The sequence below is a fragment of the Centrocercus urophasianus genome, unplaced genomic scaffold (genome assembly GCF_019232065.1).
Source record: "Centrocercus urophasianus isolate 14NV4802_14NV808 unplaced genomic scaffold, USGS_Curo_1.0 seq_16, whole genome shotgun sequence".
NCBI classification, from domain to species: domain Eukaryota; kingdom Metazoa; phylum Chordata; class Aves; order Galliformes; family Phasianidae; genus Centrocercus; species Centrocercus urophasianus.
The window spans coordinates 2,648,793-2,668,853 of NW_024884711.1; the positions used below are offsets into that span (position 1 = coordinate 2,648,793).

At 41.0% G+C, this 20,061-nt stretch overlaps 1 protein-coding gene across 6 annotated transcripts in view; it reads right to left on the reverse strand.

Annotated features, from left to right (window-relative positions):
* The window catches only part of ELMO1 (engulfment and cell motility 1), a 290,710-nt gene that overhangs the window by 227,013 nt on the left and 43,636 nt on the right, over nt 1-20,061 (reverse strand). For 4 of the 6 annotated variants that reach the window (XM_042817235.1, XM_042817234.1, XM_042817233.1 and 1 more), the window contains exons 3-5: nt 17,869-18,018; nt 6,982-7,022; nt 6,000-6,072 (exon numbers count right to left, since the gene is read on the reverse strand). In XM_042817235.1, coding sequence (XP_042673169.1) covers nt 6,000-6,072; nt 6,982-7,022; nt 17,869-17,946 — 192 coding nt within the window. In that variant the 5' untranslated portion in view covers nt 17,947-18,018. Of the gene's footprint in view, nt 1-5,999; nt 6,073-6,981; nt 7,023-17,868; nt 18,019-18,351; nt 18,370-18,855; nt 18,874-20,061 lie in introns of those variants that run through there. The other 2 variants (XM_042817238.1, XM_042817239.1) reach the window with 2 other exon arrangements.

Genomic DNA, 20,061 nt, shown 5'->3' on the forward strand with positions numbered 1-20,061 from the left:
GCAGGGAATTAGAGAAATGTATTCAGTGGCCTTCTCCTTTTATCCACCCTTCTGCATTACTCATGAAAATATACTCATTAGTAATGATACACAAATGGCAGATTTCAGTCCGGATTTGAACTGTATCAACGTCCAGCATTTGCTTTTCTCTACCATCAGTGTGACACAGTATTCCCCTCACATTCCTACATACTTACTATTTTGTGGCACCTGCACAGCCTTGCAAAATCTGCTAACACTATGCCATTTCGACTCATTTCATTCACTTAACAAAGAATCTGCCTGATCTGAGGTAAGGTGTGGGGCAGGATCCTGGAATCCTGTCACAGAATTCACTGAGGAAGAGAAGTTAAAGGAAGCATTGGAAGAGAAATGAAATTTGGCTTTTTTAAAAACAAAACAAAACAGCTAGGACCTCTTATGTCCATCAATTGGTCATTGAACTATCTTAGGCCGATGTGGAATGAACCTGTGGCAAAATCTGACTGTAATCACAGATGGAGAAGGGATGCTTCACTTACAGACTGTGTCTGATAAGGGCACAGGCAAGGCAGGAGCAGAACAACGCCCACATTACAGGAATACAAGCACCTGCAGGCTTCCCCTTAAACAAATCTCAGAGCAATTTTACATTTATTGTTTGCAAAATGAGCTGCCTCTCTTTCCTGTTTACACTGTAATACTAATTTCTATCTTTTCCCTCACAAATTCATCAAAACCTCAAGATGGTAAATTTTCTGCTGGGTTAGCTCCCTTACTGACTCATTCAGTAGTTCTACAACTGTTTATGCCATACAGAAATGGTGGTAGGAACGAAGAAGAGACTGAAAAGCAAGACTTCACCTTATCGTAACAAGCTATGATTCCAATTGTCAAAAGTGACTGCAAACCGCTTGGGTCTTTATCTATTTCTCTTAACAACAGCATCTGATAAGGAGCCACTGCTCCTGCCCTGGCCCTCAGGGGTGCTGTGCATGAATGCACTGGGTGAACTGCATCAGAAAACTAATTTCAACACAAGGCCTTTTCACTTTTTTTTTTTATTGTCCATTTCACTTCCCTGTTCTGATTTCCCCACACGATCTCACCAAGAACAGGACATGCCCAGCTAAGTCTATGTTTCCTGATGTCTAGTTTGCAGGATGCTGCTCTCATGCTCTTTTCAGAGGACGACGGTGCTTCTTGTTATCTGCCTCCCACTTCTGTGTTATGGGTACAACTGTCTGTGGTTACTTGATTTGGGGAACTGACACAGGTTAAAAATAAATGTTGCCGTTTCTTTTTTAATCCATCAGAAGGATGTCTGCTCATAGCATAACAGCACTGTTGATTTACGCAGCAAGCCATATTTAATGATGGTGGTTTTGCAGGTGACTCCACCTGAAAATGAGTAAATCATGCAAAGCATGGACTTTTTTTAGGATGTGGTTTCTGGTTTCACCAGCATTCAGTGATGTCAGTGCTCTCTCCCCTTCCCCCCCCCCCAGGAAAATGCTATCCTTAAATTCTGAAGTGAAAATCCATAAGATAGCCTCCCTGTTGCCAGCAACCTGCTTGAAAATAAACATTACTATAGATTAACTACCTCAGTATTTCTTCTAAAACAGTACAGTCCTGTCATGCCAAGAAGCACAATGTTGATGATTACCTCTATCTCTCAACTCCACCTTACTAAAACTTTCAGTGACTAAAAATGAACTTAAGTCATTTGCCACTGAGTCAGCCCATTGTCACATCTAACCTCATATTCTTTCTCCAGCTGTAAAAGTAGCAGATGCTGTTTAGGGTCATGATCTGGCTGCCTTCGTTTCCCTCATGTTTCCTCAGCATTCACTTTTTCTGTACGGCAGATGTTAAAGGAAGCCCTGCATTGTGAGGCAGCTGCTCAAATCCCTTGATCATTTCACCAGCCTTTCTCTGCATTCTCTCTGACATTACTATGTCCATATCTTAAGATGTGAAGACCAGGTTCACCCTAAAATGCACTGCATGGAGTCACTTGGCTGTCTGCTTCTGGATTCCCAGTTCTGCCAGCAAAGGAGTACAGTGGGCAGAAATCCTAGTTAGGGTTTTCAGCCCAGAAAACCACACAGCACAATTATACAGTCATTTTCTGCTCTTCATATAGCATTTTCTGTTCTAAAACTGAGCTTGCCAAGGCTGTAAGTGTTCCTGAGTTATTCCACCTGATGCATACAAACATCTGCTCAACTACAACCTGGACAGAACGAAGCAGAGGTGACTTTTATTCTCTGTCATGTAGCACCTAGCACAATGAGATCCTGGTTCAGGAGTCAGGCTTTTATACATCTAACCTGCCTCAGAGAGGCATTTCCTGACAACAAAGAGATTCAGGCTGGACATGAGGAAGTATTACTTTTCAGAAAGGGTGGTCAGGCACTGGAATGGATGCCCAGGGAGGTGGTGGAGTCACCGACCCTGGGGGTGTTCAAGGAAAGGCTGGATGTTGTGTTGAGGGACATGGTTTAGTGGGAGCTAGTGGGAATGGGTGAACGGTTGGACTGGGTGATCTTTTAGGTCTTTTCCAACCTTGGTGATTCTATGATTCTATGATTCTATGAAGGGCATTTTATAAAGAGATGCACATCGCAATACAATAACAGTCAAACGCATTGTGATTAAAACACCAGCTAGGCTTAAGCTTAGGAGCTGTGCCTACTTGCCTTTCTTGCTTTTTATTTCTAATTTTTAAAAAATTGCCAAAAATACATAATTAACACTTTCCACTGCCTTTTCACAGATTTAGCCAAACCAGAACCCTGGACAAGCTGTCCAGACTGCAGCTCCTGAGATGAGACCCACCTCCAGGAGAAACACAGCCTGACTCAAGATTTGCTAGAAGATTGCCCTTATGCAGTCTGAAGGAGTTATTGCTACTCCTGTAGAGGCATTTTTCCAAGTACAGCCATAAATAAAAAGTAAGAGACAGAACTGTTTGGGTGTTATTTTCATTTATGTACAGTATAATCAAGAAATATAGGTCAGCTACAAAAGATAAAGAGTTCTGCATATGACAACCAAAACACAGATGCGCTGTTTGCCACCCAAAAACATAAGTAATTGTGAGCCATGTGCTGACAGTCTTATGCTGTGTAGCATTTGCACTACAAGTTTCTAGTTACCTTGTACAACATTTCACTACATTACTTTTCTTTCTGGTATTTTTAAACATGATGACATTTTTCAAAAATTATCTCTAACTGGAAGGTCTCAAATCAGGAATCACCCGGGCTCTGCAGTAACATGGCTTATACACAGTGCCATTATGTTAGTCTCTGAGAGCCTTAAAAACATTTGCTCAACAGAAGCTGTAGCAAAAGAGTTGCTGGTCTCCTAGTAAGAGGTAAATTAAAGCAACATTTCTTTTATGGCCTCATCATCAGTGCTGTAGCTTCACTGAAGCACACACTCATACCTCATACCTTGTCTATACATTGTCCTCATACCTCGCATTCTCCATGTTTTAATTCAGAAAGCAACAATATCTCACAATACACAAATGAAGGAAAGCCTGCAGAAGGGGTGACAGCCTATATAAGCCTCTCTTTACAGCCTCACTCCAACAAACAGTGATAAACATTGAGCAATATCTCATAAAAGTCACAGACATCTGAGTAATACTGGTGGCATTTAGAGCTCTTCTCTCTTATTTATGTGACTCAGCCACTGCATATTTTCAGTAGGGAACAAACAAAGTCCTCTCAGCAGTATGATCAGACCTCTTCTAGAAGACCACCCTTTTCCACCCTCAGTGTAAGTTCAACACTGGCAAAGGCATCACGCCTCTTTTTATGCAGAACATAAACGTGTATCTTCTCCAAAACCACAGGATCCTACTCACCAAAGGTGGAGGCAAAGCCTGAAAGGCTCCTCTGTATCAGAACAAATTCCTTCAACAAATCCAAGTATTTGCTCAACCCTTCATCTTGGAAATATATACAGTACAATCCAGAGTCTAAACACCAACAGGCAAGTTCAGCTGTGCTTAGCTTATCGAAGAATGCTGCATCACAAATCAGGAAAATTAGCAAAACAGCCTCAATGTTTAATTTGGGTAGAGGAAAAATGCAGCAGACAATAATTATTTCAATAGTTCTCCTTGTCATGGACTGTCTGCCAACTGAAACTTGAAAAAGAGATTTTTTTTTTTTTTTTTAAAAAAAAAAAAAGGAAAGAGGGAGAGATCCCAAAACAGACTATGACTTGCTCAGAAGGTTGTCTGGGGTGACAAACAGTTAAATGACGAAATGGACTGCTGGAGAAAAAAAAATACAAGCAGAACTATCTTATGAGCAACTGCTCTAGTAATCTTGCTAAATTTAGTTTTTCTAAATGCTCCACTGTGTCTAAGTTCCCTTTATTTCTTGGGTGGGGATAAGAACTAACTTCTCTCTTGCTGCAATTCATGTCTCAGCTGAGTTTAGCAGTTCCTAAACAACAGTGAAATACAAAACAAAACAAAGTCACTCCTCAGTTTAAACGCAAGCAAAAACTGAACTGATAACAAAGCAGTTCAAGAGGTATCTGCCTCTATTCAGCTAAGCTCAGGCCTATTTAGTTCAAAAGCCTCTAACTCTGAGGGAATCTTCATGCTGGCATCAACAGCTTTTGAATCACGTTCTTTGTCAAAGACTCACAGAATGGTTTGGGTTGGAAGGGACCTTTAAGATCATTTGATTCCAACCCCCCTGCTATGGCCAGGGACACCTCCCACTAAGCCAGGTTGCTCAAATCCCCAATCCAGCCTGGCCTCAAACGCCTCCATGGGGACATTCATAACATTGCTGGTAACCTGTTCCAGTGTTTCACCACCCTCACGATTAAGAACTTCTTTCTAACACCCAGTCTAAATCTGCCCTCTACCAGTTTAAAGCCATTTCCCCTCATCCTGTTGCCACATGCCTTTATAAAAACACCCTCCCCAGCTTTCCTGGGTACTGGAAGGCTGCTGTAAGACCCCCCAGATCCTTCTCTTCTCTAGGCTGAAGAGCCCCAACTCTCTCCGCCTGTCCTCACAGGGGAGGTGCTCCAGCCCTTTAGTCATTTTCATGGTGCTCCTCTGGATTTACTCCAACAGCTCCACATCCTTCTTGTGTTGTGGGCCCCAGAACTGGACATAATACTCCAGGTGGGGACTCACAACAGCAGAGAAGAAGGGCAGAATCGCCTCCTTTGACCTGCTGGTCACACACTCCTCTTGATGCAACCCAGCATGCAGCCGGCCTTCTGGGCTGCAAGCGCACATCCTCTGCAGCAACCTTGTGCAACCTCCCAAACAAATTACTCTGTGTGTGTGCATGTGTGTCTGTGCAATTTCAACATTTCTATCAGTAATGCTAGGAATGAATGTACTACTTCGCCTCATTCATGTGAGTATGTCCCGTTTATTCAGACTAGACATTCCATTTTTATTACAGCTACAGCCATTTCACTACTCAGTGCTGAAATCATTGCATCACTTCATGAATCATCCACTGCCATTCTGTCTGGGGACAAAAAAGGCAGCAACAGAATACACACAGGAGGAAAGAGACAAGGCAGCAGGCATGAAGGAGTTGCAAATATTACACAGTCATCAAAGCTTATTTCCACGTAAGCAACCAAAGAGGGAAGCAATATGCACTGAAGTTCTCCTCAGACTTCAAAGAGCCCTTCGTGTTTTACATATTTCAATTTCCTGAACACAACTTTCCAGCAGAATACTGAACATGAACAAATATGAAAGCTGAGATCTCAGTGCTGAAGACTGATTAAACCTGATAGACATGAGGGCCTCTGCACATTCAGCCTTTTATTTCAACTTTCCTAACACAAGAAATCAGTGCAAAATCATTACACAAGGTCTCTTGGTACACATATCCTCATTGGTATCATTCTGGAAAAAAACCCTGTATTTTTTGTATGTATGTTAGCTTAAAATAAATTGTAGCAAGTATTTTAGTGCAATATGCAAGAGTTGTGCTGAATGATTTACCAACCTTTTCTGTGATGTAGAAGTTAGAACTATCAGCATGCTGCAGTGCAAACTGATCATGATTTGCAAGAGACCACCTTAGAAAAATGAAAATAAATTAATTACAAAATGAAATGTCAAAGATTAAAAAAAATATCCTTTGCATAACTTGACTGTGATCAAATAAATGCCCTGCCCTTCCCATGTATTTCTCATACTGATTCGTAGTTCTAAATGATGTGCTCCAAAGTTTTAAAAAGTATGTATTTTCACAAAGGGAAAACTTCAGTACAAATACATCCCATAAATTAGATATTTCCTCTTTGCATAACTGAAACAAAGCCCTATTTTGTCAATACAGTGATACTTCAGTGCTCAAAAAAAAGTTGATAAGGATCTGATATTCATTCCAGATCTGTTTAAAAAAACAAACAGGTCTAATTCCTTTCTTGTAGTTATACCACTAGATTACTAAAAACATTTACAATACCACAATCTTATGCTGGCTTTTACAATACCCAATGTCTGTAGTGCTAAGATGATGTATAACATTGCTCAAACCACCACCTCATTTAATTCAGCAGCAATCTATTAAATGTAAACTGGCTTCTCCTCTATGGTAGCAATTGCTTGAAACAATATTTGTGCAGTGCTTGGAAATCCAAGCCACGGCCAGGGCAGCGGTTCCTTCACCTATGAGATGCAGGGATCAAAACTATTAGGTGAGGATGGTAAAAATACCTCTCTGTGTAGAACAGAAACAAACTGGCTAAATGAACTGCCCACATATGATGGAAGAGCTTTGTTTGGAGCCTCATCTTGCAGGTAGTTGATCCAAAACACGTTATAAATTCAAAGTCCAAAGATAACACAACTACAAGGCTGAATAACCTAATGGCTTGTAATAAAGAATACCTAAATATTCTTCAGAACAGTTATTATCTCCATGTTGATTTAATAACTGAAAGAGGTACAGTATCCACACCACAGTACATCACAGAACTTACCCATCGCAGACTTCTTTTATTATAGAGGACAGTGGCTTTTTCTGTTTAAGGAAAAAAGAAAAAGAAAATATCACTGAGTTGTAATAGCCTGCGTATTAAAATAATTCCTAAAGCACTGATTCCAAAGAAAAAAACAAGTTAGCAGTACCTCGTTTTCTTTTCAACATTAAGCTTAGCAGGGTCCAAAAGTTTTTCCGTGTTTTGGTCTGATAAGCTACAAGGACAGCAGTTCTAAGCACACTCTTGATGACATTATCAGCCCTTTTTGGCATCTTTAACCCACACAGCTTCTCCACACTGAGCAATCAAAAGGTCTTTTGTGTGCACTGCATCCCATTGCCCAGCAAAAACAGAACATTCAGATACTAACATGAGCATTTTCCACGAATGACATCCAAAGCAAGAAAACATTCAATATTTTTAAACCTTCTTTTGTCCCTTTCAGTTATCATTCATATGTTGACAGTAATCCTCACTGAATATGCATACACAGGCTCCTCTCTGTTAAAGCGTTAGCTAGAAGGTGTTAAGATCCCAGATGCATCAGTTCTATTTTCTGTATCTGCAGGCACTAGCATTTAGACTGAGTGAAAACAGCCCTGCTGCTTTGGGTCTCAAAGAAGTAGGAGCAGACTGGTCTGGTCATGGTGCTCTGAACACTGCTACAAATACAGGGCGCATATACAAATGCTTTTGGGAAACTGGTGGCTAAAAGGAGAAAATTATGGGTTTTACTCAAAATATGGATGAAGTTGCGCTGCAAAATGAAACAGACTAAATATCACTTTTGGATAACTGCAGGCTCTTTTTTCTCCAAGACTGGGTGACCACACATATTATCACATAGATATGTTGTTTTGTGTGAACTCCCCAAATCACTCAAACAGCAGAGCAGATTTCTCTCTACTTTCAACAAACGCAGTTCACTGAATTCTTAACTAAGAACAAGAAAACAAACTAAACCACACAACAACCCATAAACAACCCCAAAGCCAACACTGTTGCCAAAAGATGCAGTCTGCCTTTAGTGCTTATGGAAAACCGATTAGGCTAAAATTCAGCTCAGTAGCAGGATGCGTTATGGGGAGGGAGAATTACTTTTCCTCTTGGATTTGTTTTCTGAACTGCACCATTGCCCGAACAGAAAATCAGGAATGGGAATCCCTGCTCACGTCAAACTTGGGTAAGATTTGTTATTTCAACAGTCCAATCTACCAAGTCTGTTTATAAGCAGGCAGAAACACAACACGAACATTTTAATCAAAGCTGAATGAAAGCATCTGCTGAAAGGATCCTGTGCCCCTTTGCTGGACCCCCTCCCCATCTCCCTCACTGCCACTATTGTTTTCATGTGATGACACAGATGAGACACCAGGGAACATGACCAAGCTAAAAACTGATGTAGTAGAAAGAAAAAGAAGCTTTCCTCTGGATCCGTATCCTCATCTGACCTGTTATGTGTGCCTAAAGGAATAGCAAATGCCAGCACATGAGAGAAAAGGCAAGAAGTGTGAGTGCTCTCCTTTGCAAACACCAGCATGCACCTTTTCACCTGTGTGAGCACAAGAGGAGCCAGACCAAGCCAGTTGCACAAGAGAAAGGCTTTCCTCCACATAGCTTCATCAGTTCCTCAGACTGGAGTACTGTGTCACCTACGTGTGGTTGCTCTGACCTGCTGTCCCCCTGCTCTGAGGCATTGTGCAGTTTCCAACAGTGTCAGCTTCTCCTCAGACAGCAAAAAATCACAATCTCCCTGTGGAGGAGAAAACGCACACACAGGGAAACAAACAACAATCCTGTGTGATCAACTCCAGTTCTCAACTGCTCTCTTCCTTCTATCCCTAGCAGAAAACCATCCCACTGAGGGAGAAGCATGGGGCTGCTTGATGCTTGGGCAAGGCTCACTTGCTGGCCACACATGGCCTGCAGCCCTTCAGAGAACTGCTGGGGCTCCCTGGTGCACCACTGCACCGTACTGTGACTAAACATACTTCACAGCAACAGAATAAAAAAAGTGCAAATCTTCATACAAAGGGCTTGCCATTAGCAATTGGATAGCACTACAGTGAGTTTACAAATTAACAAATGTAAAACAGCTTACATTTGCAATCCTAATAAGTTTCTGCTTCTAACAATCCCTCAGGCTCCACTCCCCCTACGTGTAACTATAGACACAACTTTCTCCTACTGCACCAAGCAGACAAATGCCACCATCACAAGAGCTCCCAGTTGTGAGCATCATAAGGGCTGTTGCAGGCTGCAGGACAGGCACTCTTGTGTTACTGGCTCTACAAGTGGCAAAAGGGTGAGCAATGAGATTGGTTTTTTTTGTTTGTTTTTTTAAATGAACCAAGTAAGATGAGGTAAAAGTTCACCTCCACTTTCTGCAGGTTTTATTTTGGTGCAGCTATCAATATTTGGCTGCTGTCAAGGAGAAAAACGGCTTGACATTTTGGTCAGTTGCATCTTTTCACAATTATTTTTATGGAAACGCATCCATTGTCTTTGCTGCGTTTACAGTTCTAAATAAATAAACAAAACACACTTTATTACCTAACATACTTCAAAAAGCTCCTTACCATCAGATAAACCAAAACTATTTCACAGTATTCCCTTCATCTAAATGATTATTTTGTACTAGAGTTTTTAGATATTTTTGCCTTTACGTCCTCTCCTATGCTAGCAAAAACAAAGCGTGCTTTTACACACGCTGTGATGATCTTCTTAAAGCTTTAAGAAGATCAAGCTGTAGCTTTAATGCATGAAATAACAGACTAAAGCAAATCTTATGCTCCCTATTAGGAGATAACCCCTTCAAGCTAGCACATCACAACCATCCTGCACTGAGCACATCAGTTAGTATAAGCATGTTATCCTAGTGTAGATATTAACTTTGTAGCTGAAACCTAATGGGAAACAATAACAGGACAATCCAGCTTCACGAGTTGTTGGTCTGCATGGACACAGAGAACACTAAGCATAGGCAGTGCTAGAACTGATGTGAATTTGCACACCCAGTAAAACTTTACCTGCATTGACACCTCATACTCGTGTCTGTAGTCTGGCAGCAATATCTAGTCAGCATTTCTGCTCAGCTGTGTGCCTCTCAGGACACACCTCCAGGCTGCTTGCGCTCAGGTACGTGCAGATCCCAAACATGGGTCCACTTCAGCACAACCCTGCACTATGCAGGATGCTGCCTGCGTAGCATTTTGTACCACTCCTGTGGTAACTTGAAGAGCACAGATCAAGATTTCCCCCTATTACTCCGCCAGCTTAATCCTTCCATGCCTACACCTCAGGCTCCCCACAGAGGTAACCACCCAAACAAGCAGCACTTAGTATGGGCATGCTGGTTGGAAAGTTTCATTCTAAGGAAACTTCAGGATGAGCAACAGCCCAAAACAGACAATGCTGACCAAGCTCAATCCAAGCTCAAACCAAGTTCAATCATAAGTACACTAACCTGGGCTTAAAGCACTTCCAAATCAAAGAGACAGTGTTTGTGTGTATCATGAAGACGACAGAAGCCCAAATCTGTTTAGCAGCCTGTGTTACAGGTGCAGTTCAGGCCTACTCCCAGGGCGCTATGCCAGATGGCTCCCTTTAGGCCAAAGGCTAAATACCTTTCCTTTTCAAACGGCTTTGTTTGTTTGTTTTGGATGAGGATTGGGATATTGCCTTCCCTGCCTGACACCTTCTAATGAGAGGAGAGGAAAAACCTTAACTCTTGTTGCCCTTAAGCCAAAAAACAGCAGATGCATCACATCTGTTAGTGGAAAACGTCCAGCGTCAAAGTTCTGTTGCTGATCTACACATCTGTCAAAAAAAGGAGAATCTTAAGCCAATAAACAGCCCATTCTGTCTGTAATTAATGCTAGCATTCTGCTAACAAATCTTTTGGTGTGAAAGTCATTTCTATGAATTTTACGTAACAGAAATACCTCTTTTCTTCATCAGTAGAAGCTTCATCTGTTTCCGTTGCACTACATGAGTTACAGCTGCAGCAAATACTAGTGGGCCAGGCACCAGGAGGCCTGGCTCCCAGATTCACCTTGCTGTTGATTTCTCAAAGTATAAGGGCCAACCTCGTGCAAGGGGAAGGTCCTGGGCAGCTTTGGTCTCCAGCCAGCCCAGCCTACCTGCCGTGATCGGAGCCACGGCTGGGATCCACTCCCTCCACTGACTACCACTGAACAACAGTGAGACCCGACTCATTCCTCAGGCACTGGGCTACAGTAATACTGAAATCTGTATTCCACTACATTTAAGCATTGCTCCAGAGATCACACTAAAGATGATAACTTGATTGTAAAATAAAGAAGCAGTGCTCTGGAGTGAAAAACAACATTATTAAAACAAGCAAAACAGAATTTTACAACTTACTTCACATGCTGGGATCCTAATAAGCTATGTTATTTCCTGCTTCCTCCAGGACTTTTTAGGGACACAAAAATCTCAGTTAAGAGTACTAAAAGGTAATAAAGCACCTTAGGACCCACAGTCCAGTGGATTACAGCACACTTGCAATATACTTGCACCACATATTTAAAATAGCACTCAGAGGACAAGCGTTTCAAAGTGAGGCTTTAAGATGTGGCTCTCCATACAACCACTTTATTAGGTGAGGATACCTCTGAAAACCAAATTTAAATAACTCTGCAAGCCCACAGCTTATGACTGACACACTGCTGGCTTTCCAGCACAGAAAAGCCCCCATACTAAGGCACAAAATTTCATTCTGAGATTTCTTTTTGCAGATCTCTTTCGCAGTATGATCTTGGAGTCCCAGAAGAAGAATATAATTGAATTATAAAGTACTCCTGGATACTCCAGTTGGCCAGAATGCGAATGAGGTACCTCGCAATTAATTCAAGTGCTGTGCAACTCCAGGAATCTCATCTTACACACAACATTTCTTTTCAGTATAGCTGAATTAACTTTTAAGAGATGAGATTACCGCTGTTTGAAAAAAAACACACAAGGATCAACAACAGCCAAAAAAAAAACCAAAAAAAAAACCAACATCACAAACAAAAACTTAACCCTTCAGAGGGCTATCAACTGAAGACATCAAAAACCACGCTAACAAAAGCAGACTCAAGGTAAAAGAGGTGAAATAGTATTCATTCTCCTCTTGTTTTCTAAGAAGCTCTTCCTTCACATCCTTTGTGCCAGGGATCAGGAATACTGAGATGCTATTTCCGCATGACTGTAAGAGGGACATGACTTCAAGCATGCCTTCAGGATCTGTTTTCAGCCACCCAGCTTGGGATGACAATTCACAGCCTTGAAAGACTCTAATCTAGCAGTAGCAACACAGCTTTAGAGAAGATCACAGCCAGATTAATAAAACTTAACACACAAATGATGCTTTCACCCATGATGGCTGCCTGCCACCACAGAGAGAACTGAAGCTGTCATGATGATTGTTCCCAGGCGTATGGTCCCATAAGAAAACAAATCATATCTTCCCCATCTATTGCAATTAACAATGATTACGTTAACAAAGTGCTGTTCGTGCATATAGTGCCTTTGTGCACTGAATTACACTCGACGCATTAAAAAAAAAAAAACCTGCATTACTCTTTCCAATGCTATTCTTATTTCTAGATAAAAAATCTCTTCAGTAACATAAAATTTAGACCTTCCACTATCCCAACAAAGAAAATGGTACATTAATTTAGTAGATATGATTTCCGTACCAGTTCTATTAATTATAAAACAATTTATTAATTATAAAACTAAATTGACAATAAAAATGCTAAATAATTCCACTACAATGACAACCTGGCTACTATCTGTACTATAAGCAGTTTCATCTTCCATTTGATGAAATTGAAATATTGACAGTTACAACAGGAAGCAATAAATTTATACAATTGCTAGTCTTTGTTTAAAACATGGAAGTTGGCTTTGAATAAGCCTAACTTCAGCTAACTGGCTTAAGTTAGTCAAGTGGGTTTTTTCATGTTTGGAAAAGTCAGCAATCCTTTGGTTCATCCATTGGTCTATTTCTCACTTTTAGGGATAAAGGAAGAGAGATGCTTTGCCCTTCCCACAAACTTGCAAAAGTATACGAAGTCTCACTCTAAAAAATTAACCATGACCCGCTTTGCCTTGATTTTAAGAGACCATGTGTGGAGCCATCACTAAAGACAGGGAGCAGTGCTTCAGGGTACGGCCTCTTGTATAAGCAGACCTCAACATTCCTTCCTCCTTCATCACCTGAGCAATTCTGGTGCTCGTGCTGCTAGGACTGTACTGCTATACTTCTAATACTGGTGACAGCACTCGCAGGAACTACAGCTATTCTTAGTCCACACACGTTGCAGAAGCAAAGTGCCATCTTCCTTTCTCTAATTAAGCATTTCACAACTGCTTTTTAACTGTGTCTCCCCACACAGTCTGTGAAACACTGAGCTAAATCAGTTACCATTCCCCAAGGGTCCAGATTTAGGTCTGAAACCCAAAAGGTTCAGGTCTGAAATCCAAAACTTTTCAAATGAAAAGTCCCATTTAAAAATTTACTTGGTTTCCTTTCAGAATGCAGTGAAGTGCAATGACTTTTCTGAAGAAAGAAAACCAGCAATTGAAATGGCACATATACACTGGCAGAAGAGACAACAGTGACTTGAAAGACATTCTTAAAAAAAGTTTGAGGATTGAATCTAAACCTTAGAGAGAGCATTAACATAAAGCAGCCCACAGTTACCCCCTATGTGATGCAGTGCAGTGTTTCAACAAGACATTGTCATCTGATAGCACTCCTGTTAATTTTGCCTACCAGGTCAAGACTGTGCTTCGAAAAGCAAAACGCAGCTGTGTTTTTTGTTTTGATTTTGGTTTGTGGTGTTTGGGGCTTTTTATTTTTTTTTTTTTAGCCAATTTTATAGATTCACATCTGCTAATTCTATCTAAATTTAATGATCTGGTAGATAAAAGTAAACTTGAAAGAAGAGACTGCACAACTAAGTGTTTAATTATGAACTGTTTCCTTAGGTAGGAACAATGTTTACCTCCAGCGGTCAGGAAAGTCACCACAGGGTTTCAAGAAACTCTGGTTTCAGTACACAACATTAACACACAAACATGAGTGGATAGGCAAAACCTGCTATCAACCTCAAATATCTGCCTTGTGCCTCTTGTGGATGTTGCCTCCCCAGCTTCAGAAAGAGAGCTGTGAATTCACACTGTGAAGACCGGAATACCCATGTTATCCAAAACCAGCACTGGCTTTATCAAAAATAATTTAAGTACTACAAAAAGGTTGTGTATATAAATATAACGGACACAAATTCAAGCACATTAATGTGCAGATGAACGCAAGAAATAACATCATATTACAAAATGGCTATCTCTATAACAAACTGGAGAACGTTGTCAACAACCCAGTTAACCTGTACAGAGCCCGCATGGCCCCACACTCTTATATTCTTCCAGATTTAATTGAGATTAATAAACCAGAAGATTGGGAGATGAAGGTAACAGGCAGTCAGCACCTACACATTCCTCTCTTCCACACAATGCATCCCCAAAAATCACTGCCAAAGATCCGAATGCAAAATCTGACACCAATTCATTTCCTCTGCTTACGTAACAGGAAGACCTCAGAAGATGATCATCCCTATATCCATAAATCATAATTAAACATCTTCATTGAAAATGAACTTTCACAACAGTACTAACTGCTACAAGACGGGTATACAGCAACGCCTCAGAGGAGCACAAGTCTCTACACAGTTTTTCCAGTTTTTTTTTTAATTGAGGATATGTTGGGAATAGGAAGAAACTCAAATGACAAAACCAAGACATTCTGAAAGAGAGTGACTGAAATCACTGAAGTCTATCTCTCAAAGAGACAGCAGAAAAGTACACTAGTTTGCTCATGCTTTCAAGTGAGCTTTAGCACATACAGGCAGCTGCCAGCTGCTAGGTTTAGTGTGACTTAATGAGACCCCTTCTAATGAGAGGGAAATGCGAGTAATACGCATTTTTTCCCTTCTTATTTAAGCAACTTTCCAGAAAACAAGCAGTTTCAAAGCTCTGACATCAAATAGTATATTTCAATGAACGAGAAGAAAGGTTAGGCGCAGAGGCTGGTTAAGGAAAGCACTTAATTATATGTTATGCAGGCAAAGAGCCTCCCTTCCCCAGTGAGACTAATTCTGTCTGCTTAATATTGAAAACACTGTTGATGAACCCAGGCCAATAATCCTACAGAAACAAAGAGCAAAGCATCAACTAGAAAAGCTCCCTGACTCCAAATTCATGTCATCAGAAACCATGCACTTGAAGGGGAGGTATGCAACAAAGCTCACTATCATTTGGTGGAAATAAAGTACTCATGAGCTCTTTTCAGGCCCAAGAACTTCCAACATACTATTGACAATTGCTATGGTTTTTACAGTAAAATTTCCTATTTTGAAAGTATCTTATTCTCTTCATTGCTAAGCAAAACATTCATATACACAGTAGGTGAACAGGGATACTGCACAGCTGAGTTATAAATGCTTCCAAGAATATCCAACAAGCAACTAAAAAAAAAATAATAATAATAATACAAGTTTTCCTCTAGTCTTTTCCACGGTATTTTTAATTCTATATTTGGAACAGTTTCAGTACCTGGAAAGATGCAGAACTTGCATTATGGTACAGTGCGTTATTTTTCTGTTGTTCTTGGAGCTAGTAATCCAGTGCTGTTCTTTTAAATGCACCCTTTTTTCTGGTAAGGGATCAGAAGGGAAGGACAAAGGTAAAGATGATAAAATTTGGGGTGGTTTTTGAATTGTGTCACATGGTGCTTGACTGAGCAGATCCCAACTGGGAGATAAACAACGTACTCCAGTTGCAGTGCTTGCTCAGTAATGGTCGAGTCACTTCACTTTTCTGCCTTCCTTTTCCTTTTGACTGCTTACAGTTCTGTGGAGCAATTGATTTATATCTCAGACAAACTCTTCAACTGAATACACAGATCAGGACAAAGTTAGCACTAAGTGAAGCAAGAGCTGAGCTGTGTTTAGCAATATGCCTCACTCCACATGTTTTTAAGGTTCACATCCACTTTTCTCCCATCCTCAACAAAGGAAAACGTGCAGGTTTGTGTTTATGCGTATGGGAAAGCGATACAACTCTCCCATCTTCATTTCTTGTCACTAAATCTGCATTTTCTGTGTCAGGAAGAAAAGAGACGAGCCCCTTAGCTTTCACTGCCCCTCTTGTCACTGCATGAATAGCAAGGCCTGTTAGCCTTTCCTCTATCAGCCTCATTTTCCTCCTTCTCCTCCCCACAAACTGGCATGGGGGAGCTGACTGCTACTCCATGCAAGTCAGCATTCATCCTTCTTGTTCTCTCTAATTCTTATACGGTAAAGTTAAAACAAAGTTCCAGAACAGAAAGCTAATAAATTTAGATAAAGCATGTATCGTGGCTGTAGAGCTATTTTAAGCCCTTTTGTAAATTAAAAACAATAATTTTGGTATTATTTTGTTGGTGCTTGAAAGAAGACCGAAAAATACTCGATCTTCATCCCCAGTGTACTCGGTGGCAATGAGCTGATGTTCACCATGACTAACAAGCATCTTCCTCTGAAATAGCATGCACAGTGTCTGCCATTTGTTATGTAAGAAGAAAAAAAAGTCAAACAGTCTTCACGCCAGAAGGCAAGAGATTTGTATCTGCACAGATATGCTTACTAAAAAATTTCAGCAAGTGAAAATGCAGAAGCATGGCAGGTCTGAAAAATAAGGTACAAAGTGCTAAATACTAGGCACACACCACTGTGGGGTTAACTAGAAGTGAAACTGATTGCACTGCACAAAGAAAATAGGATTCTATTTCAGTAAAACACTTTCAGCACAAATTCAGACTTGCTCCTTAATAGAGTTTCATAATGTTCTCGTTCCCTAGATACTTTATGTTATAAGCACATTATTAAAGGCTTGCAAGCTTTCCTTTGCTCTGAATACTATTTACAGAAATAATTATTTTAAACAGGTAGCATGATGTAGGCTTTCAGCACATTATGGGGAAGCTGTTAAATATTAAAGACATTGCTTTTAATATTAATGCATTTGCAGCAAAAGAATAATCTCAGAGAAGTCCAGAACACGAAACAGCACTTGTATAACTTAATCAGCTCTCCCACCACTACAAATAACCTATAGTTTAACTCATAAATGTGAATGCATGTGCCAAAAAAAAAAACCAAAATAACCACAACCACCAATCTTTAGGAAGTCCAGAGCAAAGCATAGCATTTGTATAACTTAATCTGTCATCCCCTGCCCCCCCAAAAAAACCTACAGAGCTTAAGTCATAAGTTTGAATTCATTCATTTCTGTACCTTGCCTCAAATCAATTCCGTTCATGCAGCCACTGCAACAGAAACAACCAGGGGAACAGGACAAGCCACGAGATACCCACAAAGACTCCCCTGCTCAGAATGTGCCACTGCTCAAGTTCCAAAATCTGCGCTTGCTGCAGCCATTCAGCATGATCACACTACAAATGCAAAGCACCGACTGTAAAAATTTGCAAAGACTTCCTGCCAGGAGGTAACAACATTACCGCAGTTTTACAGTTGAACAAAATTAAGGCACAAAAGTGTTCAAGTGGGTTTACGTAGGGAGTAAATGCCTCAGTTTAGCAGCTGTTTAAAAAGAAAAAGCAGATTAAAAACACAGCAGAACACATCAAAAATTAAGCAGTCACAGAGGAAGAGGGTTACACCCCTTCTGCTAAAAGCGCCTTATACTGCATATGTACTCACAGAAACGTGTGCATCTAAGTAAACAGATGCAGACAGACACACACACACAGACACATACATATGCACACATTCTCTCTCTCTAGGTCCATAGGAGCAGACACACACAGGCACTTACTTGATCGATTTCCATCAACTTGGGGAAGGCACCCGGCCATTCGATTGCCACCTTCACTATATCAGCAGGAGGGGGCATTGCGATGCTGCTGTTCTTTGGAGCCAGCACAACTGGACACTAAATACTGCAGAGAGCCTCTCTCATTCACACCTGCAGGGAGAAGGGGGAAAAAAAAAAAAATACAGCAGTTCAGACAGAACTCCACTAATGCTGCCTTATTTCCTACATTTTCCCTGGCTGGGCAGGTGCATGAAAACACCTGTGTATGTGCATATGCAGGAGCACAACAACTGCACATATTACAAAAGCAAGCACAGGATGCAATGCCACGACACACTGCACAGCCAGTCTGTTTGAAAGATGGCTGAAGCACAGGAATGTACAGTGAATAACAGGCAAGCATTAGATTTAGAGAAACTATTTTTAAATATTATCGAGTACGCTGGTAGAGAAAAGCAACAAACTGGCAGCAGCTGTTATTACGGTGTCACTCCTCAGGTCCCTGGGAACGTGATGGCATCACTTGCAGCTTGCACTCCAGAAGAAGAGATTGCCCAGGAAGTCATGGCCAGGAAACACTGTTTCTTTTAACTATAGCAATGATCTTCTATGTGTTCACAAATAGATCACTGCACTATAGCAACCAGGATGTCAGGAAGAAGGCAGAACGCAGCAGTTTCCACATATACATACATACACACATCCTCACCTAACTGAGTCAAAGATACTGCTTTGTGGTAAATCTCAGAAGAATGCACAAGGATACGGTATGCATTAACAACAGCATCACCAGACAGCTACATAACACATTATGGTCCTGCAAGAGCACAAACATTAACAGAACTGCATGTCAGACAGCACAGGCTATGAATTTTGGGGAAGGAAAGGAAAGAGGAAGAACCAAATCCTTAGGCTTGCAGAATTTAAGTTCTGTCCCTAAGGAGCCTAAAGCTCCTTGAAGTTTGCAACCTTGCAATAACAACATACAACTTGCAAAGCAGTGTAGTACTTCCTGGAGGTCCCTCCTTCTTCCTCACTGCTCTCCCAGCTCAGCAGCAGCAGGACAGCCACCGAAGTAGCAAAGCTCTGCAGTTCTCAAGCACAGTAACTCTTGCAAGTACTGCCTGCTGTACCAATCCCTCTACACAGAGTCTAAATCTCAGACTATGGTGTTTCCCACGCCTTTCGCTGAGACCTAGCAGAACACAGCCACACAGAGCATAGCAAAAGCAGCTGCAGACATCCCCAGAGGTGCAGCTCTTCTTCTGAGCAGAAAAAGAAGGAAGTGGTTAACGAATGGGCCACATGCTCTCACATACACCCCTTGAAGGAGCTAAGGCAAGAGATGAGTTGTCAGAACATACCAGACATCCAAGAACCGCAAACATGTACTGGGGAAAAAAAGTCTCTGACCACCTTTTGCTACACCTTCAACTCAACCCAGCCTATTAGTAGAGCTCTCCCCACCTGCAGCAGAGCATGAACTCAGTCAGCCTGAGCAAAACCATGCAACCATCCCTTTATCAAGAAGTGTTGTAACCTCATCTTCTACTATCTATAAGTAGGATGTAAGCCCATCCTTCATGCACATGGCTCCACCCATGTGTGTCTTCATCTCCATTCTGAAAATGGTCAGCCCTCCACAACTTCCAACCCCGCTGCTTTCTGCAGAGGGTTCTCAATACACACTAAATAAAAAAAACAAAAACCAAACAGCCACATATGAACTTTAACACCATGAATTTATTTCGAAAAGTGGCAGTTCTGATGCTGACAACATCACACATCATCACAAAACAAAGTGGAAGGCAGTAAATAAGACAACGGGCAGGACTATAAATAAGACTGCATTGCAGGTAATGCCTCGAGAGGCAAAAAAAACATGATTAAGAAATGAAGTAATACTGTCTGCATTGGCACATACACAGAAACTCTTGACAGATATCTCAGGGACCAGGATCAAATACAGTTAAAGCAAGTGATTAGCTTGCTAGGGATCAAGAACAGTCATACTGTCAGCTGCAGCTTCCTTATCAGAGCCCAGGTGGTACAAGGCACATCAGCTCTCCCCTAATATCTTTCACTCTTACTGTTTGCATCTCCCATGAGCGTTCCCCTTGCTGTGCAGTACACTAACTTAACTCACCAGTAAAGGAAAAAAAAAAAAAAAAAAAAAAAAAAAAAAAAAAAAAA